Below are 27,072 nucleotides of genomic sequence, written 5' to 3'. Positions count from 1 at the left end.
GCTGATAGCGTCGCGTGCGAGCTGTTACAATTGTCTTATTTCACCCAGCGCAAGATTTTGAGCGCTGTGCACAAGGACACCTGACTGGTGGTTTAAGTCAGTGCCACACGAATACGGCAGACACAAGTGGATCACAGAGCATGATCGCACGCTGGAACATGGTAGAAAATGACATAGCTTCTGTGTCTGCATGTGCAACTGCACAATGTGGGAACAAGCAGATCAAACAGAACTACATCTCTTTTGTGCGAAGTAAAACAAAAACACACAGACATTTGGTTTGTGTGTTTTATTATTTCTCTAAACTATTCAAGCAACAGATAACACAAATAACAGATGTTGCTTTGAATAATTATCGAGGTCACATGTTCTAATAATTATCGAGGTCACAGCACATACACATGTACGTAGGCTCAATAGCGTGCGTATGCCACTCTCCGGCTTGGAGCAGAGCGGCCGCGAGGAGAAGGGCAAACAGTGTTCGGTTTGAAATTTCAGATCTTTCCGCTGCGCGCAGCGCTGTAATACTTAGCAGACACGATACTAGTTAGCGCGCATTTTATGCTCTGCGCTTATCAGGTCGAAATTACCAGACCTGGTAAGGAGTCCTTCATGTCACAAAATGTTGGTGGGATACTGACATTGTAGTAGGAATACTGTTTGTAGGTAACTATCATTAAGCTTCGTGTGACATGTCCTTGCAGAAACATGTGAGAATGGGTGGAATATCCGAATATATATAATTCCTTCCCTGAAAAGATGCACAAACCTATTACGAGTTACATGTTACAAAATTTGATGATTCTCATCAAGTGTTATTACATTCCTCTGGCTCAATAACTTATTGGCAGTAACAGCATTGGATGCTCCTGCACTGATGCAAACACTGGGTCCCACATGATGACGAATGAAAATGAGGCAGAGAAGGAGTGCATTCATATTGCTGGAGCAGCTGTTCGCATTCTTCGTTTTCTGAAGGCACTGTCTGGCTAAACAGTGCTGAACTAACTACAGCAACAGAGAATAGCTATAACACTGCCCTGGAGTTATCAAGTTTGCATAAAAGTATCCCTGGCCTTTCACCCCAGAATTACCACCCCGAAAAAGCACTGCATTTTACATATGATCTGTGCTCCTGACAAACACCAAAATCCTTTGCCTCTCAGGAGGTGATGCTGCACCTATGAGCTTGGTGCTAGGAATTCTTCTCTTGAGAGTCCAGCTTCTAGCGCAAGCTCGACTTTGCAGTGAATTGTATGCCCGGTCACCGGCAGTGAGTGTGCAGGAAGTTCCCGCACTAAGTCAGGGAGTGTGTCCTCAAGCTGCGGATGAACTGCCCTACGCTCACGAAATGACATTTTGCATAGGCTGCTCTCAGCAGTTACCTTTGTGCACTCAGCAATACAGCAAGCTTTTTTTTTCGGAAATGCCAAACTGGTGCTGAGTGGCCATGTTGTGATTCGCTTTGACATATGTGCCTGCCACAGGTATCCAGACGATGACTTACATTCGGCTAAAGACCACTATTTAAGACGAGAGGTGACTTTAGATTGCTTTTTTTCCTGAAGATATCCCTGCTTATATTCCGGTTTATATGGTATCAAAAGACTGCAGGTGTGGCTTCATTGCACAACGTTCACGCTGTAATTGGAAAGTACAATTTTTTTCCCTGTAGTCATCAAAAGGGCTCTTTTATATAAGTTTCATGGAAGAAGGGCAACAAAATGTTTCAGGGATGGCATAACGACTGTTGTGTACCAAGTACCAAATGTAGAAATTGACCAACTGTTTCATATGCATTCTGACCTATCCCTTAGAACTTCCCGGTTACATGCGTTCCCCACAAACTGGGTGATTTTAAGCACTCTGCAGTATTACATGCTTGAGGTGGTGCATGAATAAGCAACAAGCTAGAATTGAACAGCTCACTCTAAGATTTTCATATTTTAGCGCTAGACCTGTTTCACAAGTGGCTGCTAGCATTCGAAAGAAGGGTTAATTACGGGCAATTACAGCTGTAACTTCTAGATGGCAGATATACCTCATTATCTATGACCAACTCATATTGTTTCTTCCATAAAACATCAGCAATGCCTTGCTTATCACACTCGAAGCATCAAAAATTAGTACAATTCTAGGACAACCAGAATAGCATCTGCAATTTTGCTTTGATGGAAGACATGAAACAACAGTAGTTCCAATACAGTAATACCTCATTGACTTGAAGTAGTAAAAACCAGGAAAAATTTCGAGATAAGCGGATTTTCAAGATAAGCAAAGTTGCGCAAGCTGCCGTGAAAAATCGTGTTCTTTCCAAAAAAATCACTACTTCTTCAACAGCAGCTTCTTATCTTGCTTTTTGTAGAAGTTTAAAAGCTTTTGTGGTGCTGCCATTTAGCAGAAAAAAAAACTTCGTGATGCTGGTCTGCTTTGTAGTCACACTCGGGCCTAGGAAGGCGTCTTCTAGCTGCTCGACGTATCACAAGAGCCAACCTTCCCCGCTGTTGTACTCAACCTTATTTTGCAGTAATTATCAGTAAAGGCAGCTTTTCATCCTCTGTTGCATTGGCTCCAACAAGGACCATTACTCTGTCCTCCCGCTGCTTTCCTCCTGAACATGTTACACTCTTCAGTGTGAGCGTGCGGCTCGGCAACATGTTATCAAAGAGTACTGCCTCGTCGAGGTTAAAGACGTCTCTGTCGGCATAACTCTTTTGCAACTCGGCGAGCCAGCTGCTGTGCCAATTGTCCGCAGTAGCTGCGTCAACAGTGCTGCTCTCGCTGTGCATGGACTTAGACACCCCACTGTTACCTTTTTTTGAAGCGGTCAAACCAGCCACTGCTGCAGCTGACGCCTGTGCAGCCCATTTGCAAGGCCAAAGCATGCCTTCTCCATCATTAATGTTGCAGTGACGGGAAGGTTGGTCGCTCTGTCATTTCGCAGCCACACCCTCAACGCCGCTTCGATGTCCGCTTCTGCTGGCTAAAGGAGCTCTGTTGGTATCCATCGAACACCTTCTGCTTGTTTTTGAGTGCCGTCGAAAGCGTAGACAAAGGGACGCCGAATTCTTGAGCGATGCTCGATTTTGTTCGGCCTCCTTTCTTGACTTCCTTAATTAGGGCTACCTTCCTTTTTAGCGTTAGCGACTTGCACAGCTTTAGTGGTGCCATGCTCGCTGCACTTGCGCTAAGTCGCCGCTCCTCGTAGCCAATGAAAAATCTGTGCAGCGTCACATGACGTGCCACAGGGTTGCTTTACAAAGTCGATGTGCCGCTAGGCTCCAACTTCCCTTTTGGGGAAAGCATAGGCTTTGTGGTAGGCACAGCAGCATTGCGCAAATCTTGTGAAACGGTCTGGTAGTGGAATTTTCGTGCCACTCTCAATCAAGATTTCGAATTATCGGCACTTTGACCCCAAAATACTTCGAGATAAAGGGCAACAAATGCATGGGACATATAGAAAATGGTTCAGTGCCGTGGAAAATTTCGACTTAGCCGATTTTTTGAGATATGCGAGTTAACGAGGTACAGTCAAACCTCGATATATCGAACACGGATATATCGAATTATTGCGTATAGCGAACAATTTCTATATCACATGGAAAATCGCATGCATTTTTAATTCTTTATTTCGAACGGGGCCGGACGTAAAATGGATATATCGAACTCCGCCGCCCCAGACCAAGTGCGCTCTGTTGACAGGAGGCGAGCTTTCCCGCAACACACTCGAAGATAGCGGCGGCGCGATCGGCGTTTCAGACTGCTGCGTACGACAGCTGCCCACATCGGTTGCGCCGAGGGCGCCATCTGAACGTAGCGGCGTACACACGCGGCGGCTTGGAGCCAGCACGGCCGCCTCGATTACGCGCGCAACTATGCGCGCACGGCGGGGCAAGCCGCCTCGATCACACGCGCACGGCGAGGCTTGCCACCGCCGTGCGCGCGTGATCGAGGCGGCCGTGGCGCCAGTTGGAGCGCTTTGTCGGTGCTGAGCCACACAGCATGTGCATTGAGGACTTCGTTGGCGGTGACGACAGCACCGGAACAGTGGCGGAGTTAACAGACGTGGAGATCGCGGCAGAAGTGACTGCCGAGCGGCCAAACGAAGACGCTGCCGAGGCTGATCCAGCAAGCGCTGATGTTGCCCCGCTCCCGACTGCAACTGAGGCTGTAGCTGCTTTGGCCGTTGTATGCCGCTACTGCGGCGCAATAGAAGAATAGAATAGAAGGCACTGGACCGTCTCTTGTGGACCGTTTGGACTATGTTGAGGACGCCGTGGTCAAGCACGCGGTTGCCAATATGAAGCAGGCTACGCTGCTTCAGTACTTTCAGCGAACTAAATAAATACTTTGTTTAAAGCTTCATGTGAGTATCTATTGCGCCACGATTGGTTCATTGATTGATTTGCGCTAGTTTTTGACGCGTTTTCTACGTGATTTTATATATCGAATTCTGGCTATATCGAACTATTTTGCGATCACCGCGCTGTTCGATATATCGAGGTTCGACTGTATTACTGTATTTAAAGTGAATACAATATGAAACATGGTAACAAGTAACACTCAGTGCACAGACAAAGGAAAAAGAATGTTGTGCATGACATGACACGAGAGCTGTTCTCACAACTAAAATTTTCTTCTTATCTACTAAGAATACATACACATATAGAAGCAAAGGAAAAGAAAAACAGAAAACAAAAACAAACCATAACGCAGTGAAAAGTCCAATAAAGTCACTTGGCCCAGTGTCGAACAGCACAAGCCAACTATAGTGAATTATCCATGTTAGCATATTCAGCATAAAGTAATAGTCGCATGACACACTGTCTAACAGCACAATCCAACTATAGTGAATTATCTATGTTAAGGGGGGACGCGGCAATTGAAGTGGTCAAAATTGTCAAAATTTTCGATTTTCCGATTTATTTTTTTTCGCAATCCTCGGACCTTCTTTTACCTAGTGGTGAAATATCATAACAATATACGCGGTAGAAATCGAGAAAACAGCATTTTCCTAGAGCGCCGTTATCGAAAATTGCGAAAAAAATCGGGCCTCGGAAGGTGCCGTCGCACCGCGGATAGCTCGGCTATCTGATGACGCAGCGCCGCCATCTTGGCATCATCGTAAAGAGGAGAGATCGGAGCTCAAGATAGCCGCAGCGCCGTATTTCTCCCCTGAAAAATAACGCCAGCAAACGCGAGCGAAAAAGATGAGAAGCGGCATCGTGATTGGGCGCAGTAGTCACGTGGGGAACATGGAGCGCTCCTATTGGCTGTTGTTAATTTGAATTGCCCGCGAAACACACTCGCGCGCATTGGCGCAGTAGCGCCTTGCGCGTTCCGTTCATTGTGTTTGCCCATCGTGGCAGCCAAACTACCCTAACGTGCGTGTTCCGTGATGAGCCCCAAAGAAGCGAAGTTCCGAACGGCCCACGCGTACGGAAAACGACGAAAGGCGTGGAACAGAAGGCGAAAACTACCCGCAGAAGCGGATGCCGCTGCCCGCGTCGACTAGGTGCGACCGGCGCACGCGGGTGATCGGGAAAGCGCGTCTGCGTGCAGTGCTGACGACGCGACCACGTGCCGTGACCGTGGGCTGTGTTGACGACGCGACCGTGGGCTGTGGTGACGACGCGCCCGCGTGCGATGGTGAACGCGCACCCGCGCGTGGTCGTGACGGCAATGTGACATCGGCGAGAGCAGACGTCGGGTCAAATATTCAGCTGCGGATTTCAGCTCCAGTTCTCACGAATGAAGAGATTGCGAAACGAGCGGTGACAAGAGCGGATGTTTTGAATGCGCTGTCATCTACCTCTGCAACAAAGAGGAAATTTCAGCTTTTGAAAGAATGAGAGTGTGCCGACGACGTGGTTCCCGAGTCATTTGCGGCGGGCTGCTAAAAAGGATGCACGACGTATCAAAAAGGCAACGAAGGCACATGAAACTGCTGTAAAGAAGCGAAAAATTATCTCAAAATGTAAAGGAAATGTGTCCTCACTGTCAAAGGACTACATTCCAGGCGGGTTTTAGGTGCCCAAAGTAAATATTTTTATGTTTCCAGCAAATAAAACTTTGGGCCCTGTTTTCTCAGCTTTCACTTTTTGTGCAGTTGCTTTCAGTAATCCCAGTGCAATTTCACAACGAATAAAGACAGAATCATTCTGTCTTTTGCACTTAGATCGTGAAACATTGATGAGTGCACTAAAGCTGTCCATTTTCATCTGCACCTCATTAAAAAATTTATAATAAGTTTTTTGCAAAGGTCATTAGTAAGACAACATGCAGAGAAAAGTTCAAAAGCAGATTTTATGCTTATTTCGGCATTTAAAAAATAAACCAATAGCTTTATTGCACATAATGGGCTTTTTTGAACATGCTGGTATGAAAATCTTGACAAACTTATGTGTAATTAATTAATTAATTTGGGGCATGACCATTAGAGGATGTCAAGTGTCCTAACTCAGGAACTATAGTAGATAGCTCAAAACTGATTTCAGTTATGATATAAGCATAAGAAATCATACCTACATGCCAAATTTCGTCAATTTTCTCTCATAAATAAAAAAAAAATTTTTTATTGCCACGTCCCCCCTTAACATATTCAGCATTACGTAAGGTTAGCGATTCCTGGCTGACGCATGCACCTTTGTGTTTTTTAGTAAACAAAAAAAAGTATGTTAGTTCACACATAGCTTGGTCTGTGCTCTCATACACTCCTTTCTTTGTCTTGGCACTAAGTTTTGCTTGTTGCCACGAATCCACACCGGCCAGCCCGATTGAGGGTCTCAATGACATGAAATGTCACAAGGAAAAAAAAAAGCACATCACTCACCCCATCCTCCTTAGGCACTCCCGACTCAAGATTAAGTTCCGACGCCTGCTTCTTGACCATACCAGTCTTAGAGACCATGATCTCACAATGTCGGCAAAAGCGCTGCCTCCCGTCCACCAAGTACTCCGCTTCCTCCACTGACGTCACATGTTTGTTATCTGCAATGGGGTAGCACACAGCAGCAATTAGCATGCCCAGCTACCTGTAGCTAAACAAAAAACAAAACCCCACTGGCTAGTACTTGATCGTGAGCCGATATCATGATGTTAGATACATTGCAACGAAAGAAAGGAATAAATCCGGACCTTAAAAACTTTGGCAATAGACCGAAGCAGCAATCACATAATGAAATAGTCGCAGTTTCAGCCGAAAGGCGAAGCATCGATTGCGATAGCAAATTAGAAGACAGCTATACAGAGTAAAGATGGTAGTTTAATCGGCTGTATAAACTTGGAAACATTCACTTACTAACTGAATTAACAAGCATGGTGTCAGCATGCACAAGCAAACATAAACACATCAAACTCGATGAGTGCGGACACTCTCTGTCAAAACGCTGATATCAGCAAGCGCAACAGCAGTAGCGAGTGAAGTGACTGTACAGTCTGTCGCTTCAAGGCAAGAACGGCGAGAACACAGCGCGTACAAAGGTATGACCCGTCCGCAGATGCCTTTTAAGATAGGGCATAAACTACTGCATTTACTCGCATAATGGTCGCATGTTTTTGTAAAAAAAAATTGACGCGAATTCAGGGGTGCTACCATTACGCAAGTGCGATCATTATGCAAGTGAATACGGTATGCATTCGTTGGCCGAGCCGAAGCCGGCACCCCCTCTCTCCCATGCTGCCTCTCCACTTTCCTCCATATATGGCATGCGAGATTGAGCCACGATTGTCAATTACCCTAGCGCCCGGTCGAGAAATGCACAGCTCCTATCAAAGCACAATGCCGCCCTCCCTCCCTCCCTCCTATTCAGTGATGGAAAACGGCACGTTTACTCTCCGCTTTTTTCCTTCAGGCATGCCAGACTGAGCCATGATTGTCAGCTTCCCTCGCGTGCTTTCATTCTTACATATAGCATACGACGCGCATCAATGGTGTTATCGCCCTTGGACTTTATACAGAACATCACGGCAACACCGATGGCAAAAATGGCCCCGGAGTGTCCACATGATTGCTCTCGCAATAAAAGAAGAAACAGTAGTGGACGTTGTCTCACGCATTCAGTTGCTTGGCTGCCTTTTTGCAAAGCCGTACATGAACATGACAATACAACAAATTCCACACAAAATGACATTGTGCAGCTTGCTGCAGCATACTTCAAACACATAGATGGCAGGGCAGAAACGAAGAATCGCACATCACGCTACGAGTGATGGTCTTGCTGGACCTACTTCTGATGGCAAACGAAACCAAACGTGAGCACTGTAACCAATGCCACATCTAATCAATCCCTTGTGATGTTCCTGTGCCACACACATTTGGAGATGCAGCTAATCTCAACAGGAAACAGTCACAGAGAAAGCTGACACCAGAAACCTCATAGATCAGACTCACTGTGTTTGTAGAGCCCCAGCTTCTGGCTGGGTGGCGTGGTGGTGCGCTCAATGATGTCATAGGACGACGGTGGCTCCACCTGTAGCAGCTTGGCGAGTGAGCAAAGTAGCCCCTGGATGTCGCCAGCTGCCTCCGAAGTCAGTGTTAGCGTCACGGACACATTTCCAGACTCGCGCAGAGGGACAGGAGGGGGCCCACCGCCAAATGCTCCAGGCAGGCCCCGCCCGCGACAGAGCCCCAGCTTGTCGCCAGGGAAGGTGTTTTCCTTGTCCTGGAATGCCGAACACATAGGATATGATGTTAAATTACATTGAGGTGTTGAACATCCCGAGCCTACACAGTGGGCTATACGGGATGCCATAGTGGGGGCTTCAAATTCATTTTGACCTCCTGAGGTTATTTAACGTGCACCCAAAGCATGGTACACGAATGTTTTTGCATTCCACCCCCATAAGAATGTGACCTCCACGTTCAGGAATCAGACACGCAGCTTCATGCTCCACAACACGCCATAACCACAGTCGGTAGGAGACGACGCACCGGCACTCACAAACTTATGGAGAAGTCTTAGGTGGTCCAAGCCCCAGTGTGCAAAGGCTGGACCTTCTGGTGACTCCTCAATAGCTGGGTGATTAATCACTGAGCCTTCGCAGGAAAAAGCAACACAGGCCCTACAAGAGGCACAGTAGTGGAAGACTCTATATGAATTATAACAACCACCTGGGGCTCTTTAACATGCAACGAAAGCTGGGTAGTCGAGTGTTTCTACATTGTGCCTACGTCAGAACATGGCCGCCACTGCAACACATTCAGCCTGCCAAATCATGCTCGGCAGCTAAATGCCATGGGCATTGAATGTCATTCAAGCTCCAGCTCCAGATTTTGGGACCACAGCTAGTTATGCTGCGATGCCATAATGAGCAATCTAGCAGTTGTGCCAAGAAACTTCATCGATCAATTACACCTGCCTCCATCTTTATAAAGTATACTCCTTTATGATTAACTCTGATGAGACACATTCACTAACGCATTGAACCCTTCCATGGGCATTAGTTACCTACAGGCTCAGTGCCCCAGCTTCTGGTAAATGAAAAGATCTCTAAAGTCCTTTCATGCTGTCTTTAATTGAAGAAAATCTGGTGAACGTGCAGAAGATACTACTGACGAAGAGAAATGTTGAGACCTACATCTTTTTCTCTTAATTAAGTGGACTCTACAGTAACTGAAGGGCAAAGCAAAAATAAAATTATTCACATTAATTACTGCGACAGGTTAACATGGGGGAAGCTTGCACAAGGCACTATGTACCTTTTTTTTTTGCACACAAAAGCTACATCAGAATAGACCACATTGTTGAATAGTACAAATCAAACTTTATCGTTGCCTTAACTTTTATAATCCTAGTGTTATTAATTTTAAAAGATATTGTGCTTACAAGGCACATTCTTCAATAAGTCGGCTTTCAACCCCCTGCTCCCACGTTTCCATGCTTGCACAAACCACCAACCAACCTTGTAGCCACAAATCTATGAAAAAGAAGACTGTGATGCACGCACCTTCTCGTCCATCAGGATTTTCAAGGGAGCAGGAGGTGGTGGTTGTGGAGGAGGTATGGCTGGTGAAGAAAACACAGAGAAAAACATAAGTCAGCAGAGCACGCACCCAACACTGTGTGATTTTATAAGTGCAGTAGAACCTCGTTCATACATTTTGGAAAGAAACCACGAGAAAAACGTACTAACCGGGAAAATGTACGATCGGAAGTAACTAAAAAAAATAATTTGACAGACTCAACCATTGTTGACACCTATGTAATGCTAAGTGTCACGTGGATCGTTTCAACACGAGACGCCAACATTGCATATTGTTGTTTTCATGTTGCGTGGTATTTTAAGAGGGCGACGGGAAGCCGAATCGAAATCAAGCTGTTGGGCGACGCCAGTTGCTCCAGTGTTTTTGCGTGACTTTGGGGTTGTTTCACGCGGTCCGTGCCGACAAAATAATTTTTTTCAGACACTTAAGGGTGCGTGCTTGGGCAAATCATTTTGATATGGTGTAGATTAAGCATTACAGATGCCGAAACAAATAATTCCCAAGAAGTGACTCTTTTTTTCGATTTTCGGTTTTTATGACCTGTGTCCCCTTTTAAGAACTTTTAGTGTAAGCAAGGAACGGCATTCACAGTACTGCGTACATGCCACACCAAAACTATTCTCTACGATAACTTCCAGTTTGCTAACCTTGAGTCCACACTTTCCTATTAAACTAGTCAACAGCAATGTGCTTGAGGGCACCTTAACAACAATTGCAAACACAGGAGCGACTGCGGTCCGTCGAAATGCAAATACCGTATTTGAATACACACATGTCCGCATCGAGTCACTTTTTGGCTTCAAATGCAAGATGATATAGGGGAAATTTGTGTGTGCGTGTACGTGTGTGTGTGTGCGTGCCAATGAGCACAGTTGTCACAGCTGACTGAGACAATTGTAGTGTGTACAGCACAGGGCAGGAACCCTAGTGACCCCTCACCTTTTACAGGAATGGGCGCGACAATGGGCACCGTGGGCGAAGGAAGGGATCTGGCAGAGTCGTTGCTGTCCTCGTCGACGAGTTGGAGGCTACGGAACCGGAAGGGAGCCTCGAACATGGCACACTCTGGAGACGAGGCACCCACGATTGTGTCGGGACTGTCTGCCTCACTGCAAGTGCAGAGGGAGGACCTTATTAAGCTGCTGATACGAACACGAAGTCTGCAGGTGTCCAGCGTGGCGGCAGCATTCTGGTCCTTCGATGACGCACTGCGGCATACTGCCCAACATATTGCTGTGTCTGGGCGCCAACCATGTGAACTGAAAGCACACCTGTAGGCCTAGAGGTTATCACTTACAAGATGCACGATTTCTCCTGCAGCCGGAGTCCTACGGTCGCTTTAGAATTATGGGTTTCATTAAGGTGTGCTTGTTTAAATATAAAGCCAAGGTTTTCTGGCAAGTAAAAGTCTGGTGCTTAGAAACCAGCCAAGAAGGAGAAAAGAACGCTCCTTCATAAGGCTGTGTCCCAAAATTCATGCCCAGGATACTTTGCATTTCAGGCTTCCCTGTTTCTTAGTCGGTAAGCGTGCCGCCACTACACCATGTTTTGCAAAAGTGGATGCACCATGACAATGGTGAACCTGTTTCAACAGCTGGCTATTTAGGTAACTCCTAAATAAAGTTCAACTTGTACAAGAGCTGAGCTAACCTCTGTAACACCTCTGGTGGTACAAGTGAAACATGCTTATGCAAAGCCTAATTGCTAAGAGACAGCCATGTTTCATAAATGCTTCCACGTAAAATCAAGGCAAACTGCAACTTACCGGCACCTATTGGAGTCCGCGCCACCGGAAGTTACTGAAAAAATAAAAGAAGGAAACAAGAGAGTACAGTTAACGAGAACGTACACTTGGAGGGGATGGAGTGGTCATAACTGATCAGCTGACTTCAGCCAAACAGAAGTGGCACTACCTCTGGTATGCATGGAGAACTCCTGGTTGTAGAAGCCCCGGAGCGGGGTCGGGGAGGGTGTGACGGCAGAGGAAGGGGCCGAGGGAGGAGGGACCCGATCACCAAAGGGCAATACAGAGTACGGGTCCGGCTGGCCCGGCAGGAATGCTCGGCCGTAGCTGCCCTTCAGCACAGGCTCTGCGCACACCACACATGGGCAACAGCTGTCAATCCGGCAAAACACAAACTGCTTCATCATGCCTTAAATTGAAACAAAACCTTAATGGTGAAACAAGAAATGAAATTCATCTCAAACTTTCTGCCAATCCCAGCATAGTGCAGGATGTAGAAGTGATAGGTAGGGTAAAGTGCAGTGATCATAGGTTAGTGAGGGCTAGGATTCACCTCAATTTGGACAGAGAAAGAGTAAAATTCGTCAAGAAGAAACAGGCCAACTTAGAGGCTGTAAGGGTAAAAGCAGACACATTTAGGCTGGTACTTGCAAATAAATATGCAGCCTTAGAACAGAGATGATGATGATAACATAGAGGTAATGAATGAAACCGTAACGAGGCTGGCTTCAGAGGCAGAAATTGAAGTGGGAAGCAAGGCACCAAGGCAACCAGTAGGCAAGCTCTCCCAAGTAACAAAGGACCTAATAAAGAAACGACAACAAATGAAAGTGCCCAACACAAGAGATAAGATAGAATTTGCAGAACTGTCAAAACTGATCAACAAGACGAAAATAAGTGATATTCGAAATTATAATGTGAGAAAGACTGAAGAAGCCGTAAAAAATGGACGCAGCCTGAAATCAGTGAGAAGGAAACTTGGCATAGGACAAACCAAGATGTATTCACTGAAAGATAAGCAGGGTAATATCATCAGCAATCTCGAAGGTATAGTATAGTATAGTACAGTATATTATAGTATAGTAAAGTATAGTAGCAGGTATAGAATGAAGCTGCAAATGAACCTCAACATGAACTTTCCTAGATGTGACCAACCAATCATCATTTGTGTGCCTGTGTTCACTCATCATCACATCAGCTCACTGCTCTGTCTCCATGAGTGTCTGCAGCAGGTTGATAGGCAAGAACAATGGCACTATAGACAGAAGACTACCGCTGCATATGTCTTGCATCTCGCATGGTTCGGAAATTTACAGGCACAACAAACACTACACTGCTACTTCTACCCTGCCAGCAAAAAAAAAAAAAGTATATATATATATATATATATATATATATATATATATATATATATATATATATATATATATATATATATATATATATATATATATATATAGCAGGAAGGATGCACCCACCACGAAGGTTGAGGTCCCCCCGCCCGAAAACAGCGCCCACATTGAAGTTCGGCCGGATGTGCGGCTCCAGGATGCGCACGGGCGGCAGGGCTCTGATTCGCCCCATAAGGGCCTCCAGGTACACCTCATAGTCCTCGTCGGCACGCGAACCCTTGCGCGGCCGCTTGGCCCTGGCGGCCCCGCCTCCTCCATGTGAAGAGGAGGGTGGGCGGGGCCCGTCGGGGCCTGCCCCCGTGGCCTCCGAACCAGAGGGGGCCGACGGGGGTGGCCGCGGCTTCTTGGGCCGCTTGCGCTGCTGCTGACGCCGCAAGGCCAGGTCCTCAGCTGACGGCGGAGGGGGCGTGGGCTCGCGCTCCAGCTGGGCCCGCCGGATGTCTGCACACGTGCCCGCCTAATTGTCAAGAGATGCGCTACTCCTACACTCCGTTTCACACTTGGCATGCGATGCTGCGGAGGCTAGAGCAACTTATTTATATTTTCCGCTTTTGCGACTGAGGATTAGTGAGCTCTACATGACAGTGAGAAATTGAAATGAGCTATGTAATGTGGCACGCTGTCTACTTCATATATTGTAGTCATAATATATGAAGCAATTGTCACAGAAGACATTAAAGGTCTGAACCTGCCAACCATGGAACAACCAAAGTGCTTGTATAACATGCTTGTATGACGGCACTCACTGCACGGATTTCACAGCGTACTGCCTGCACTTGTGACCAAAACAGCTTGTCACATATAGCAAGTTCAAAGGCATTCAAACTACACACACAGCCAGAGGTTGCCAAACGCTGTGACATCAAGAGGCAGTTTTAAGAGCTTGAAGCCAAAATGCAGCCGACCTTTCACTTCTCCAGCAATTTCATGAATCCCAGGTTTTTCTGCTGGTAAAAGCCATTTACTTGCTATTTCATAAGTCTTATTATGGCAATGTAGCATAATATTAGTTTTCTGTACCTGTAAGCATGACACTGAGAATGCTGCCAAAACAGCGTCATAAATGTGCTGCCTGTTTCTGGCACATTAGTTACCACAGAAAAAACACTCGTCTGGCAATGAAATATAAGTTCTAGAAGTACGTAATCATTATTTGTGCCATATACAAGCACGCTTCCAAAAGATGGTTTACTTTGGTGTTTTAGGGCACTGTCTTGTGAAAAGCTTCGGAAGTCAATAAATGATATTTAATCTTTTACTGCATGATGCTGACCCATAACAGCAGCTTCCACATGCCCTACTGTGACATGCAGTCAAGATAGTAAAGCATAAGCCTGGGTGAGTAGGTAGTGGTGATCTATTTCAGTTCTTCTCGCACAAAAAGTCAGATGAACAATGTTCTTGTGCCCAGTTCATAAATTTTGCTTGATTGACTGGCTGTGTGCAAAAGTGCAACAATAAGTTAAGACGATAACAAAGTGACGTGCGCTTTACGTACCCAAATATGTAAGTTTGCGAACTTTGGTTTCCTCAGGTTTGTCACCACCTTCTGCAGGAGTCGTCGTCACCGTCGTTCCCCCTGGGGCTTGGCCACCAGCCACGGACACTGCTGGCTGCGAGGGCTGCGTTTCTGATGCAGACGCTGTCGTGGCTGGTGTTGTTGCTTCGGCATTCTCCGCTGTCTCGGCCAAAGCCGGCGCTGCCTGGTCAGATGACGTGGAGCACCGGTCATTTGGGGGACTCGAAGGACGCGAGACTGGCTGCGGTACGGCCTGCGTCACAGCCTCCGAAGGACCATTCTCCGATTTTCTGCATCCTGCCTGGCTGGTGGGAGCGACCTTACGATGCACAAAGTAATAAAAAATAACACACACATTATAAATGTCTATTCAAAACAAGGATTCAATTAACCTCAAACAACAAGTTCGCTTCACTGCACTGCACGCTTCTCTGGGGCAACGAAAAGATGCAGTGGTAGCGCAGGTGGCAAAATTGTATGCTGCTATTTTTTCACGTTTCAACATGCATTCACCGGTTTTCTGTGGTGCAAACAACGAACTGTCAGAGAAGAGGAGCAAGAGTTCATTTAGAAATATACTGTTATAAAACATAGCTTTCTAACAAACCCTGAAGATACGCTTGGTTCTTTTTTGGGTAGCTCACTTGAACATAACTTGTACCGTTCATGCCTCGGAGCTGACTGCTTCTTCAGTTTCTCACACGAAACTCTTCAGCAGTCCGCGGCTCTGTCTTTCCGTCGCATCCCTTGTAGCTCATAAGCGTTGCACACGGTGAGTATCCTGTTGTCTTGTCTGTGTTCTTATACTGCAACCGGCCGGTCTGAACAATGTTTCGAGGTGGCACAAGCAGACCGAGAGCTCCAGGTGAGGTGAGGCAAGGCGCAGTTCTCTGAGCCCATGTCCCCGTTGACTGTGGTTGCCAGGGGAAGGACCAGATGGCATGAGTGTGGCAGCGACGGAGGAAGAAGGATGCAAGTGGCACAAAGTGGGTCTGTTGCATGTGGTGTGCACGAAGGGACAGCGTGTGGACAGCATGGGGAAAAGATTTGTGCAGTGCAAATGCAGTGCAAATGCAGTGCAAATGCAGTGCAAATGCAGTGCAAATAAAGCAAATGTTTACGACTAACGTGTCGGCTTGTTGTCGTTCGTAACAACAGAAAGTGGAAGCAATAAATTTCTAAAAGGACGACGCCGCCTGACATTTACTGAGCTGATGGAATCACACGCAGTGAGGATGGTGAAAAAGCACGCGGCATTTACTCTTTGGCTGCGTACGTTTTAAGAATGTTCTAGCTTAGAACGGAGGCAAGAAATGGTAGTATTGCTTCTCTTAGTGTGGCCGATACGATGGAAGACGCTGAAGCAGTTGTGCCAGTGCTTCTGTACCTGAAGCTTATACCTCTGAAGGTAAGCATCAAACATTTTAAAGTGCTTTTATTTCTTGGTTTGCGAATGAACGAGTAAGTTATGTCTCAATCTTCGTCTTCATGGGGTGTGGTTGATTTTTCGCCGGTTTAGAACTATCAAACAAAATGAAGTCGTCTTCGATTACGCTTCTCTCAAATTTCTAATACAGTTGAACCTCGATATATTGAACAGCACAGTGATCGCGAAATACTTTTATATAGCCAGAATATGATATATAAAATCACGTAAGAAATTCGCAAAGAACTTGTACAAATCAATCAATGAAACAATCGTGGCACAGTAAGTACTCACTTGAAACTTCTCACAAAGTATGTACTTCTTTGGCTGAAAGTACTGCAGCAGTGTAGCCTGCTTTTTATTGACAGCCCCGTGCTTAAACACAGAGCCCTCAACATAGTCTAAACACTCCACAAGCAATAGGGCGGTGCCTTCTACTGCTACGCAGTAGCAGCATAGAAAGGCCAAACCAGCTACAGCCTCAGTTGAAGTTGGGAGCGGGGCAAAGTCAGTGGTTGCGGGATCAAACTCTGCAGCATCTTTGTTTGGCCGCTACTTACGCTGTGACCTCCACGTCCCGAGCGCGGCAAGCCCCCTCTATACCACGCAACGTCCTCAAACACCAAAGTGAGGAGCGGAGGTAATATGGACGCCCATACCCAAATTTAAAACAGTCAACAGGCGAGGAGTTGGCACCGACTTCAAACACACACGCACAAAAGCCTACATACACTTAGCCGTATTCACCACACACGATACACTGATGAATGCCTGTGGTGCGGTGACACCCCAATGTGACCGCACACCACGTGGATGTTTCCAACCAGTCCAACACATATAAATTCCACACAACTAAAAACACAAGATTTTAACAGGCGGTGGGAGGCGGGGCTTATGGACGAGGATCAGGATAGCCAACTGACCAAGCCCAGCGAGCCACTCACACCAGTGGAGCCCTGGACTAGGGGCCCGAACCGCGGGACCTCAAATATTGTTTTAGTCTACAAAGTTTCTCTCTGTCTGTCAATCAAAGCATCAAAGCACATTCACTATTTTTCCTAAGGTGTGTCATTACAGTACGAGAACAAGAAAGTTTTTGTAAGTTTGTGCTATCATGAAAATGAATTTAGCAGCTGCAGTGTGGAACTTTTTTTCAAATGCGCAAGTGGCAAGTGCGCTTGCAACGGCATTGGCGGCCCCGTGAAGAAGTTGGCAGTCAGGGCAAGTCTTCAGAGACGCTACAAGGGACATATACTTACACCCCATCAGCTTTTTACATGGTTAGAAAAACATACCAAGTGCTCTGGGTGCAAGAGAGAAGGGTTGAAGAAAAAAAGTTTAACTTTCAGCAAGTTTTTAGTCTACGATCTCCCTGACAGGTATGTGCACCTTTTACCATTTCATGTAATCATAGCTGACGACTATTAATGCTGGGCTCAACTCCTACTCAGCAACACAGGTGTTTCAAGTGGCAAAGACCGTACGTCGGAGACGGCAGTAAAAACTGCAACATCCTGAAAGATCCAAAACCAGGCCCACAACCTAAGTTCTACTGCATCTGTCGTACCTGCGCATGTAGTGATGTGGCAGTGAAATAGCAGCCTTTGATGCACTTCGGAAACCTCGTGCCAGCGAGCCACATTATTACAAAGTTTCCAGCAACATGAAAACACAAGGCAGTATACAATCTTTCCACCCATGCAACTACACTATTTTTTTATTTTTTTTGCACCATAAAAGTGTGTGACACATTGAAGCAGACCTATGTGCCGGCACCATGGATGCTCAATATCAAAATTTTCACTGATAAAGCTTTCAGAAATAAATATCTTGTGTATACCTTTTCAAAGGCATTCAAGCATGCATATTTACTGGGACAACATCAGCAATCTACATGTGCCAGAATGTAACGCATTTCACACATTTTTTTTATGTTTGTGCTTCTACTACTTTCAAACCACTCACCCATTGACTTCAATACGCTCTTGCAACCCTTCCAGCTAACTATCCAGCCAATTGATGCAGCAGTATTGTGTCTGTGAAAGTTGTAGAATTCTTAAAACTTGTCAGAATTGGTGCAGAGTTGCCATATTGCTTCACCACAAAGCACATTCTGAGACAAAGTAGTGGCTGCCAATGGGGAGAATAAGAAAGCCCAATTCCTTTTCTAGCAACTAGCAGACCTTTAAGGTCCTTGTGTAGAACTGTATTTTTGCGCGTTTTTTGATAACCTAGGTTTTGCCCACTACAGCAACATTCAAAATCACTGTAGGAAACATGCCACATCATTTTGCATGCATCGTTTTTATATAGGCAGTATGCTGTTGCTCGAAGTAACGTCAAGAAATATGCTTCCTGCTGTCGTTGATGACATGCTTGACGCAGCAAGACAGAAAAAAATTTTTCTTGCAGAAATACTTTAAGAGGCCGAATAGCCCGCCAAAATGATTGACCAAATTTTTCTAGAATAGAATCGAAGAGGGTCGAGCACAATGTCTGGGACGTTTGGCGTGGAATGACCCTGCGTTCAAGTGCAGTGTGACTGAGTCAGCGCAGATCGGCATGCTTATCATTGCTGCAACAAGTGCTGCATCTACTTCCGGAGCACTGATGCATGCTTTCACAGGAAAAAAAAAAAAATGCATTCCATTCAGTGCCTTTTGACACGATGCCATGAAAATGGGTGCTTCTCACAAATAGACCCATGATGCAATTACAGCCCGCTACTGATCCCCTAAAGTGATTGGTGCAAATGCATCAGTGTTAAAGCAAAGCATTTCGCAATTGCAAAGATGTCGAAATCAGAACTGTGATCCACAAATTAGTATAAATGTTAATTAGCCGAAACCAAGAACCACACCTGTTCTCTGAACAGTTAGCTCCACATTAGCTGTTGCCACAGTGCATGCGCACAAGGGTGCGGTAAGTGGGCCCTTTTTCCTTTTGTGAAGGTACAAATGCAGCACACTCTCTTCAGTGCTCCCTTACTTTAGGCCAGAATACTGCCGGCTTGTCAAGCTAGCGCACAATTCACTTTGGTCAAGCGCCTTTGGCGTGAGATAGCACATGTATTCCCACACCGATTCCCACACCGCTGGTGAGGCAGATTGCGCCAGCCACTAGACTTTATGAGCGTCCACTTTGCACTGGCAATGTGGGACTGTGCCGTGCATGGTGCGCATATGCGCTAAGCAGGAGCATAAGTTGCTCTTCTCATACACTCTACTCATACACCACGCTGCGCTAGGGCTTTGTCAAGGCCAGCCGCTGAGCAGAGATCGCTGAGGCCGTCACACCTTATCCGCCACCGCACACTCAAGGATGACAGTGTGCATGTGCACTCAGAAGCACTTCTCAGACCAAGCTCTCCTTTCTTCAATAAACTTCTTTTTTTTCAATATCTGGATTCCCTACTCAATCTAAAAAAAAAATTTCATGCATGCAGGCCACTCTGACTTGTTTGACGATCCACACCCCGCGCTCATTTAGAGTGCATGAGAAGTTTCGCAGGGAAGTGCACCGCTTCCATATGTAACAAAATTACATGTGCGAAAGGGCAGACAATTTGTTGCTTTGCAGCAACTGCAACGTTGCACATGCAAACCTGCAAGAGAAATTGAACTACATGAAACAGGCTTATACAGTATTTAAATGCCGGCCCTAGGTACCTCAGGGAGGTCTCCGGCAAGCGGCTTGTGGGTTTCAGCTGAGGGACAGTTCTGCAGCAGCTGCTTGAGGAGTACATTCTGCTTGCCTCCAGTGGACCCCTCAGGCTCTTCAACAGAACCCTCGCACGCTTTCACAACGGGGCTCTCCTCCACAGCAGCAGCTGCTGGTGATGCATCTGCACAATGTGGGGAGGGGAGTAAATATGTTGCTACACTGGTATGACATTTCTGACTTTTCATATTTGCTTTTTGGGGGGGGGGGGTGGGGGGCTTTAAATGAAGGTCCTTCACCAAATCCTAGAAAAAAGCACTGAAAATCCTCAGAGCACCCTAAATAATTTACTGTAATAGCTTTTCTACAAACCTGTTCCAATTTTGTTTCAAAGGAGGCGTATATGTCATGATATCATGATGCAGAAGGTGGTCATATGGGAGAAGGATATCGTGACATTTTGGCACTAGCTCTGGTTCGCTTGACTGCCTGCTACAACAAATTTAACTTTCTTGTTACTTTTAGATTACATTTTAAAGGTTGCCTAAAGCACAAGCCTTTGCAGGCTACATACACTCTTTGTTGGTTACATACACACTAACCATTATTTACTTTTATGTAAAGCACACAAGCAGCAGCAAACTGAACAGGAGATGCTGGCAAGCAAAACATTGTTTTTAAGTCAAAGTGACTTTTTCAGCAAATTTTCCATTGATTTCACTTGCTTCAGGAACTTGTATATACTACAAGCTTGCTCAAAGTAAGTATACCACCCTGGCATCCTTTCACAATCAGAATTTCAATGGTAGAATCTAATGTCGACAAGTGAAGATTTTTTGTGAACATAATTTATTTTTCGTAAAGCTTGATGCAACAATTGTAACATCATAGAATGAGCCTAAATTCATAAACATTAAAGTAAATTTGGGAGAGTTGGCAGGTATGGTTTTCATGGACTTCAGCCATTATAACATTGTAAGTTTTATCCATACAAATAAAACTATGTTTAAGTAGACTTTACAAGTGTATAACACATTAGTTTAGAGTCTGTGAAGAAGTTTCACACAAACGCTTGTAGTTTTATAGTTTGAGGTGACAAGCCAGAAAGAGCCAGACGCAATAAATAAATGTTCATGCTATGCATGTACCACAACTGTTAAATGTTTATTGAGTGTGAACTTAAAAAAAAAAATGCTCAGTTCCTTACCAGTCTTTAAAAAGAGACTAACAACGAAAATAACTTGAACTGTATTAGTAAATCACCCTTAGCGCAAGCTCTTGGGCCAGTTGGTGCATGATTAACTTGAAAAAGGAAGTACCAGCGAAACACAAAGGATGCGCACACAAGGAAAAGGCGTTAAGACACGGACGGACGCTGGACTTTCAACGGTACTTTATTGAAATTTTCACTGCCACACATAACCTCCAACGCATGCACATTTTCAACTCCTCCCAAGACATGCGCACAGATAACACCTCGAAGATACGTTACCATGTGAACACAGCCGACGCATGTGCAACTTCTACTCCTTCCAAGGCCTGTGCATGAATGTCAGTTTTTTATTTAAATAAAAATTTTTTTCCTATAAATCAGGCTCTGCTAGATCTCAGAAGCTATAGTACACAAATCTTGGCTCCGTGGCAGAGGAACCCAGTGCTTTTGCATTATCACACTCCTAGTACTCCACTATAGTACTCCTACACCTAGTATACTCCACTCCACTATAGCCACTTCACTGCCAACCAACTGTAAGACGGAGTGGAGGCAACGACTGATCTTGGCAAACTTCAAAGTCGGCTACTGAGCCACAATGGCCCAATTACAACAAACTAATGTGAAAATCATCACAACACACTGGCATACCAGCACCGAGGTATCAGTGCAAATTATTAAAAATGAAACATTGACCTTGATTTTTTTTTCAAAAAAACCAAACTGCTACAACGAAATCATATACAATAAGCCTTTCAAAAGAACACTTGGTCAGTTTATAAAACTCAGTGTTTCTATTTAGTGCCCCTTTACAGGTATGGAAATTCATGCTACTGCATAATGATGACCTAATAAGGGGGGGGGGGCACTACTATTAAAATAATGTTCATGATGTTTTCCATCAATATTCATGAAACTTTCCATTCATGTTAAGATTTATGTGCTGATTTCAAATATGTGATTATTTTTCCAATAGGCCATTTAGTTCTGAAGGTAAATGAAATTCATTCTTCATAATTTGCAGAAACAATAGAAGAAAAAAAAACGTGCTACAGAAATTTATATTGGCACGTGCCTAGGTACTAGAAAACATATGGAACACAATGGTAGGAATACTTTTTTGATACATCAAACATTAGTAATTTTATAGCAATTCAATCTTCACTATTCCATTTGTGGGGACCCTACAGTCTGACCTAAAGCAGAATTGAAAAATTTTAAAGCATAAATTCCAAAAAGTGTTAATACCATTGTGTACTTTGCACACTCAGCTACAAGCCGCGACAAAAATTATGGCTCTACCTGCCTTGAAGGCAGAGATATCGCTGCGGCAAAGCAGCAAGAAGTCAGAAGTCGGTGTTTTGAGAAAACGAGAAAAAAGGAATACATTCACTTTTAATCAAAAGTGCAGAAATAATTTTGCAATATTTTGCAGTGAAAGTGGCTGAAAGTCACCAGGAATGTAGTCGATCTGACCACGGCCACCCAAATGTGGCAAAAACATCGTTTAGCGCCGTTCGCCGATTCCCGGTGGCTTGCATCGCGCGCGCGGCAAGGTTGTCGTTCACGCGGGTCGAGCTCCACGCCGATGCGATATCGCCGCAGCACGCGCACGTGATAACGATCTTTACGGTGAGCCCATCGTATTACCGTTCGCTTTTGCCTGCTGCGACGCTGCCGCCTCACACCTCACACTTGACAAACGACATAAGTGCGTCCACGGAGTCCTATACTGACGATAGCGAAACCTGCCTCGGCGTCGACTGGTGCGGCTGCAGCGTGCGGCTGCAACGCCGTCGGCGCGGGTGAGCAAATCCAACACCCGCTTTGTTGCTGGCGTTGAAGCAAGAACTTGAAGTTTTTTTGAGCATTTATCTCTCTCAGCAACAAATCCGCACGCTGCAACATTGCAGTGTCACGCCGAACGCGGCCGCTGTCCGTAACGATTTCACTCATTTGTGAGCTGGGTAGGCCTACTTCGGCATCGTCCGCGACGAGCTATTCTCAATGCTTTCTGAAGGAATGGAGCGCTTCTGAAAGTTATAAGCTGATCGCTTCTTCTGTTTGCCGAACTTGTGCCTCGTGGCGAACCTCCCCGGTGGACCGGACATGATTGGGCACTTGTCACAAACCTACGACTGAGAACGAGACGCGCCGTCGCGTCGCCTACGGAGTGGAGCAGACGACGGGAACCTCGCGCAGCCAATCACAGCACGCGTTTTTGGTCACGTGCGCTCGTCAACGAAATCGGATCGCGCGTTCGGACTTTTTTTTCTCCCCGGATTTCAACGACTCGGTCTGCTAGATTTGGCTGCACTTTCTGCACTAGTTCAAGGGGTGCAGCACTCTAGCACTCGATTTGCCATAGATTTGCCAGTGCAGCTAGCGCCACCTGCACTTCGGCACTCGATTTGACGTCGTGCTGCACGAGTTCATGTACACTTTGGCACTAGACTCTCCGCAAGTTCCTTTCTCGTGCACGTAGTGCAAGGCTCTTGATGGCAGACGACACATGAGGTTCCGTGACCATGCGGGTGTTGGTAGACGGCACCGGCGGCGCCTGTTATTAGTAACGCAGCACGGACGCCAGCTTTCTTCAGGATTTGTACGCAGCATCTTCTGAAGGGCGCTTTCCGGTTTCAGCTGCTGCTAAGTGCACTGAAGGCAGGGATTTTCCCATAGGTCACAGTCGTTCATATTAATTTTCATGAGCTTAGCGCTACCTCGACGTTAAGTTTACGCGAAACCACATCGGTCCATCGTTTGAAACGTTGTGCCATATATGATTCAGAAAGGTGTGGAAACCGTGCTTGGCCATGCTTTCTGAATAATGATGCCGAATTTGAACTAATTTCCAGGTACTAATATGTAAGTTCTTTCCACAGGACCAAAAAGGCCATTGCGCACACGTTTACTCTCGCGGCACACACCAACAAAAGGAATGCCACAGCCGCCCAGTCACAGCAGACGAAGGCCTGTACGCTTACAACGAAGGCGCCAAATAAAACAACGGCCGAAGGAAGGAGACCCGAGACAACCACGTAGGCGCACCAACTGAGCATGTTATTTCTTGACACAGGAATAAATACCTGCTGCCAAGGTTTCTGCACTTTTGTCCTCGATTTGACCGCTGCACTGAAAGCGCTAGTATCGCGCTACACTCACACTTCAAGAACTGGCGCTGCACTGGCACGACACTCTCCTGAACTAGTGCAAAACGTGCAGCCAAATCGAGGAGACCGACTAGCGTACCGACGGAGTCACTTTTGGCGGGGAATTACAGAAGGAAGGCTCCTCTTTCTAACGAGACCAAGATGGCTGCGATCGCGCGCACAGAAAACGCGCTATGCGCCGCGATAAAAAAAAAGGCTGTTTTTGCGCGGAATTTAGCTCAGTGATGTTATGAATTGATATTGCGGACGAAATGCTCTTCCGTGAGATTCGAAACTTGGTGAATTAAAGGAATACTAGCTGTAGATATCGAAAATTTCATTTTCAGAAAATCGATTTTTTTCGCTATTTTTTTCGCCGCAAAGAGCTATGTCCCCCCGTGGCTACATGCACACGCTTCATAGACATTCAGCTGCCCTTACACTTTTTTCCCCCTTTCTGAACCTTTCTCACCATTTGGATCTGATGCCATATTCTGGTCTTGCTTTACTAAAGGCGCTGCTGCAGAGCAGATCAGCATGTACTATGAGCCAGGGCCGATTTACGCTCGAGCCGCCCATCGCCGCCAGCCGCACCGCACGCTTGCGGTTGCGCGAAAAATTGCACGTATCCAGCACTTGTGCACAAATTACCGTTTACATTGCGTACACAGTGTCTACCTTACACATTGTAAACGGAAATTCGTGCATAGGTGTTTGATGCGTGCAATCTTACATGCGACCGCACGCGTGCGTTGCGGCTTGCGGCGATGGGCGGCTCGAGCGTAAATCGGCCCTTAACAACATGAACCCTACCATCAGAATTATACCAAGCAAAAGGCACAGCTACACCCCAGCAAAGCTAAGTCCTTCAGCAAGCTGGCACATGTTCATCAGCTCTCATCTTGTTGTCTTCCTTGTCTCCGCACTTTTCTCGTGCTCGTTTTTTTTTTCCTTTTGTGAACAGCTATACCTGTTCGCTTAATTCTACTTAAGGTTGCTTCATTAGCCAACGGCACCTCACCCCTTTTTCTCCTAAGGCTCCCCGAGAGAGCTGCCATACCTGAATCCAAGGGGGCCATCATGGCAGGTTCCACTTTGATCGTCACCGGAGGTGCTGCAGCAGTCGCTGCAGCTGCGGGGCTGGCTGTCGGGCTGGCTGACAACCTGGTGCTGTCCATGGCCAGTGCCCCGAGGAGGGGACTTGCCACGGGGGCGGCGCTGGTGGCAGGAGGGGTAGCCGTGAGAGGAGGGTTCTGTGTCTGTTCGGGAGGAGGAGGAGGAGGGACGTCATCGGAAGGAAGGTTACTCTCGTTGTGGCTCGCCACCGCCTCATCCGCCGTCGCCTCAGCCGCGCTGGCTGGCCGCCCAGCGCTCTCTTTCTCCTCTTCTGGAGGAGCAACCTCTTCGCCATTCTCGTCTTCCGACTCCTGTTTCCAGTGCAAGCATGAATGGAAACGTGGGGGCAGAAGAGAGAAACACGAGGGAAAGGGTGCCGGAAACAGGAGGATTGACCGGGGGAGAGAAAAGGAGCACAGAGGAGGAAGAAAGGAAAGAAGAAAAAAGAGAGAGAGAGACATGCTTGTAACCACCACACATGCACAAAACAATCAGTACGCAAGACGAGACATTCCACCTTGGTGAGGCAACTGCAACCAACTTGTTGCCTCGATAACGTATCTTGCAATCAACTGCAGTAGCTGCATTTTTCAAGGGAGGGAGGGAGCCTGGTCTTCAGCAAACTCATTAAAAATCATTATTATTCAGGTTATGGTGTTGAAAATTTTAGATGTGTGTTCATTTTATGTGCTTACATCGGATATGTCGTCCATTTTTGTTTATCTCATTTGGTTCTAATAGCGTGCAAACTTCTTTTACCTTATTTCCTGAACGGTTATCAACAGTTTCGTTCCTTAGGTTTCACTAAACAAGGCATCAATGGCTTCTGAGCATGATTCAATGAATCCATTAGGACCAACACCAATGCTCTGTTTTCCCTATAACGAGTTGCCAGATTTCAAAGGTGAAACTAAGAAAAGTGTTTTTCTAGAAGTTTTCATAGTCTCACAACTCTTGTTCTCTTACAGCCAGTGATAGCATGTTTAGCAAAATCTTAGCAACAGATTATTTACAAACATTTCTAGAAAGTAAAAGAAGCTTGCATAAAATTAGGACCAAGTAAGACAAACAAAAATGGACCTCATATTCGAAATAAGCATATAAAATTAATGCATCTGCAGCTTTTCAGCACCATAACTCTTAGAACAAATATTTTTAAAACCTTTTCATCTAAGACTAGCTTTTTCTTAACTATGCCTTCACACACAAAACGCCACCCACAACCAAGAAGAGATAAAAACTGGGCAAGCAAGAAAGAAGGCAGAATTAAATATACTTCACTCAACATTTACCAGACATGCTCCCCATGCTACCACAACCCCGTGCAATATTCCAACATTTCATGGTAATCTACTAGCCAAATGTAAATTACATTTGGCTACTTGTGACAGGCAACAGCAAAGCAAAGTCAGGGCACTAGTTGCAGACACATAACATACCACACAAGATACTGTAATATTCTGCATAAAAACACGTGAACCTAAATCTAATGCGAGAGGCAAAAATTCGAAACCACTAAAGAATAACCCCTGGGAAACGTTTTGTATGCAAATTGAAAATTTCAGCATCGACACGGCCATATATTTGATGAAGCCTTGCGTTTTCATCTCAGTGCAACCTTTTGGCCAGCTAGAGAGGTGCTCAATGCAGCTGATAATGTTATGACATGCCAGTTTTGTTCCTGATGATCATAAGCACTTTCGTTTCACAATATTTTCAAAGCGAAACTGCGAGTGATAATATAAAACAGACCATGAAAAACACAAAATGCAGTTAATGTGCAAGCAAATAAAAAAAAGAAAGGATAAGAAAAAAACCTTGTATTACCATATTTACTCGCACAAT

General features: G+C 45.7%; 1 protein-coding gene across 9 annotated transcripts in view; it reads right to left on the bottom strand.

Annotated features, from left to right (window-relative positions):
* The window catches only part of LOC139059125 (histone-lysine N-methyltransferase 2C-like), a 243,738-nt gene that overhangs the window by 33,225 nt on the left and 183,441 nt on the right, over window positions 1–27,072 (bottom strand). For 8 of the 9 annotated variants that reach the window (XM_070537047.1, XM_070537052.1, XM_070537051.1 and 5 more), the window contains 10 exons: window positions 25,172–25,538; window positions 19,755–19,930; window positions 14,640–14,979; window positions 13,208–13,582; window positions 11,899–12,075; window positions 11,751–11,784; window positions 10,925–11,094; window positions 9,949–10,007; window positions 8,393–8,663; window positions 6,833–6,990 (listed from right to left, as the gene is read on the bottom strand). In XM_070537047.1, the coding sequence (XP_070393148.1) occupies window positions 6,833–6,990; window positions 8,393–8,663; window positions 9,949–10,007; window positions 10,925–11,094; window positions 11,751–11,784; window positions 11,899–12,075; window positions 13,208–13,582; window positions 14,640–14,979; window positions 19,755–19,930; window positions 25,172–25,538 (2,127 nt within the window). The remainder of the gene's footprint in view (window positions 1–6,832; window positions 6,991–8,392; window positions 8,664–9,948; window positions 10,008–10,924; window positions 11,095–11,750; window positions 11,785–11,898; window positions 12,076–13,207; window positions 13,583–14,639; window positions 14,980–19,754; window positions 19,931–25,171; window positions 25,539–27,072) is intronic. The other variant, XM_070537053.1, reaches the window with a different exon arrangement.

The sequence above is a fragment of the Dermacentor albipictus genome, chromosome 4 (assembly GCF_038994185.2).
Source record: "Dermacentor albipictus isolate Rhodes 1998 colony chromosome 4, USDA_Dalb.pri_finalv2, whole genome shotgun sequence".
In the NCBI taxonomy this organism is placed as follows: domain Eukaryota; kingdom Metazoa; phylum Arthropoda; class Arachnida; order Ixodida; family Ixodidae; genus Dermacentor; species Dermacentor albipictus.
Note: the sequence above shows the minus strand (reverse complement) of the source record. Positions and strands in the feature narration are given on the sequence as shown.